This window comes from Eurypyga helias, unplaced genomic scaffold (genome assembly GCF_000690775.1).
Source record: "Eurypyga helias isolate BGI_N326 unplaced genomic scaffold, ASM69077v1 scaffold20404, whole genome shotgun sequence".
In the NCBI taxonomy this organism is placed as follows: Eukaryota; Metazoa; Chordata; class Aves; order Eurypygiformes; family Eurypygidae; genus Eurypyga; species Eurypyga helias.
The window spans coordinates 2,793-3,315 of record NW_010244572.1 but is presented as its reverse complement, the minus strand read 5'-3'; the positions used below and the strand labels follow the sequence as shown (position 1 = coordinate 3,315).

The following is a 523-nucleotide window of genomic DNA, read 5'->3' as shown; positions in this document are numbered from 1 at the left end:
CGGCCAGCATCGGAGGAGGAGCGCTGCAGGCCTGTGCTCTTCACAGACAGCTTGCTTTTGTCAGTGGGTTTGGTCTCGGGCTTGCCTGGTGGGCAGGGAAGGATGGGTTAGTGTCCTGGGAGGCTTTGGGGGCATGATGGAGATGAAGGGACATGCCTCTGCCCCAGATCTGGGGGCAGAGCCACGGCCAGGCCCCTGGTGCATCCAGCGAGGCCCCAGCCCAGAGCATGACTATGGGGCAGGCACAGCCCTGGGAAAGAAGGGCTCAGTGTGGGGCCAGACCCACAAACTGCCTGCACAGCCCTGCCACCACCTCCAGCCCACATCCAGCTGCTGGGTCCGAGTGAAGCCACAGGGTGTCCCGTGGCCAGGTGCTCAGGAAAGGCCCATGGAAACACCACCCAACCCTCTCCGCATCAGGGGCCACTTTGAGGGTGCTCTGGGCAGTGTGGGTGATAGGGGAGGTCACGGCCACCGGAGGGGTCTTGCCCTTCTTCATGGAGCCGGGGGTGCCCAGGCTGAT

The 523-nt window shown here is 64.2% G+C and overlaps 1 protein-coding gene across 1 annotated transcript in view; it reads right to left on the bottom strand.

Moving 5' to 3' along the window:
- LOC104508252 (neuron navigator 1-like) overlaps positions 1 to 523 on the bottom strand; it is a gene marked incomplete at its 5' end in the record, with an annotated part of 2,669 nt that overhangs the window by 1,469 nt on the left and 677 nt on the right. The window contains 2 exons of the mRNA XM_010149811.1: positions 5 to 88; positions 424 to 523. The exon at positions 424 to 523 is cut by the window's right edge and continues 12 nt beyond it. Coding sequence (XP_010148113.1) covers positions 5 to 88; positions 424 to 523 — 184 coding nt within the window. The remainder of the gene's footprint in view (positions 1 to 4; positions 89 to 423) is intronic.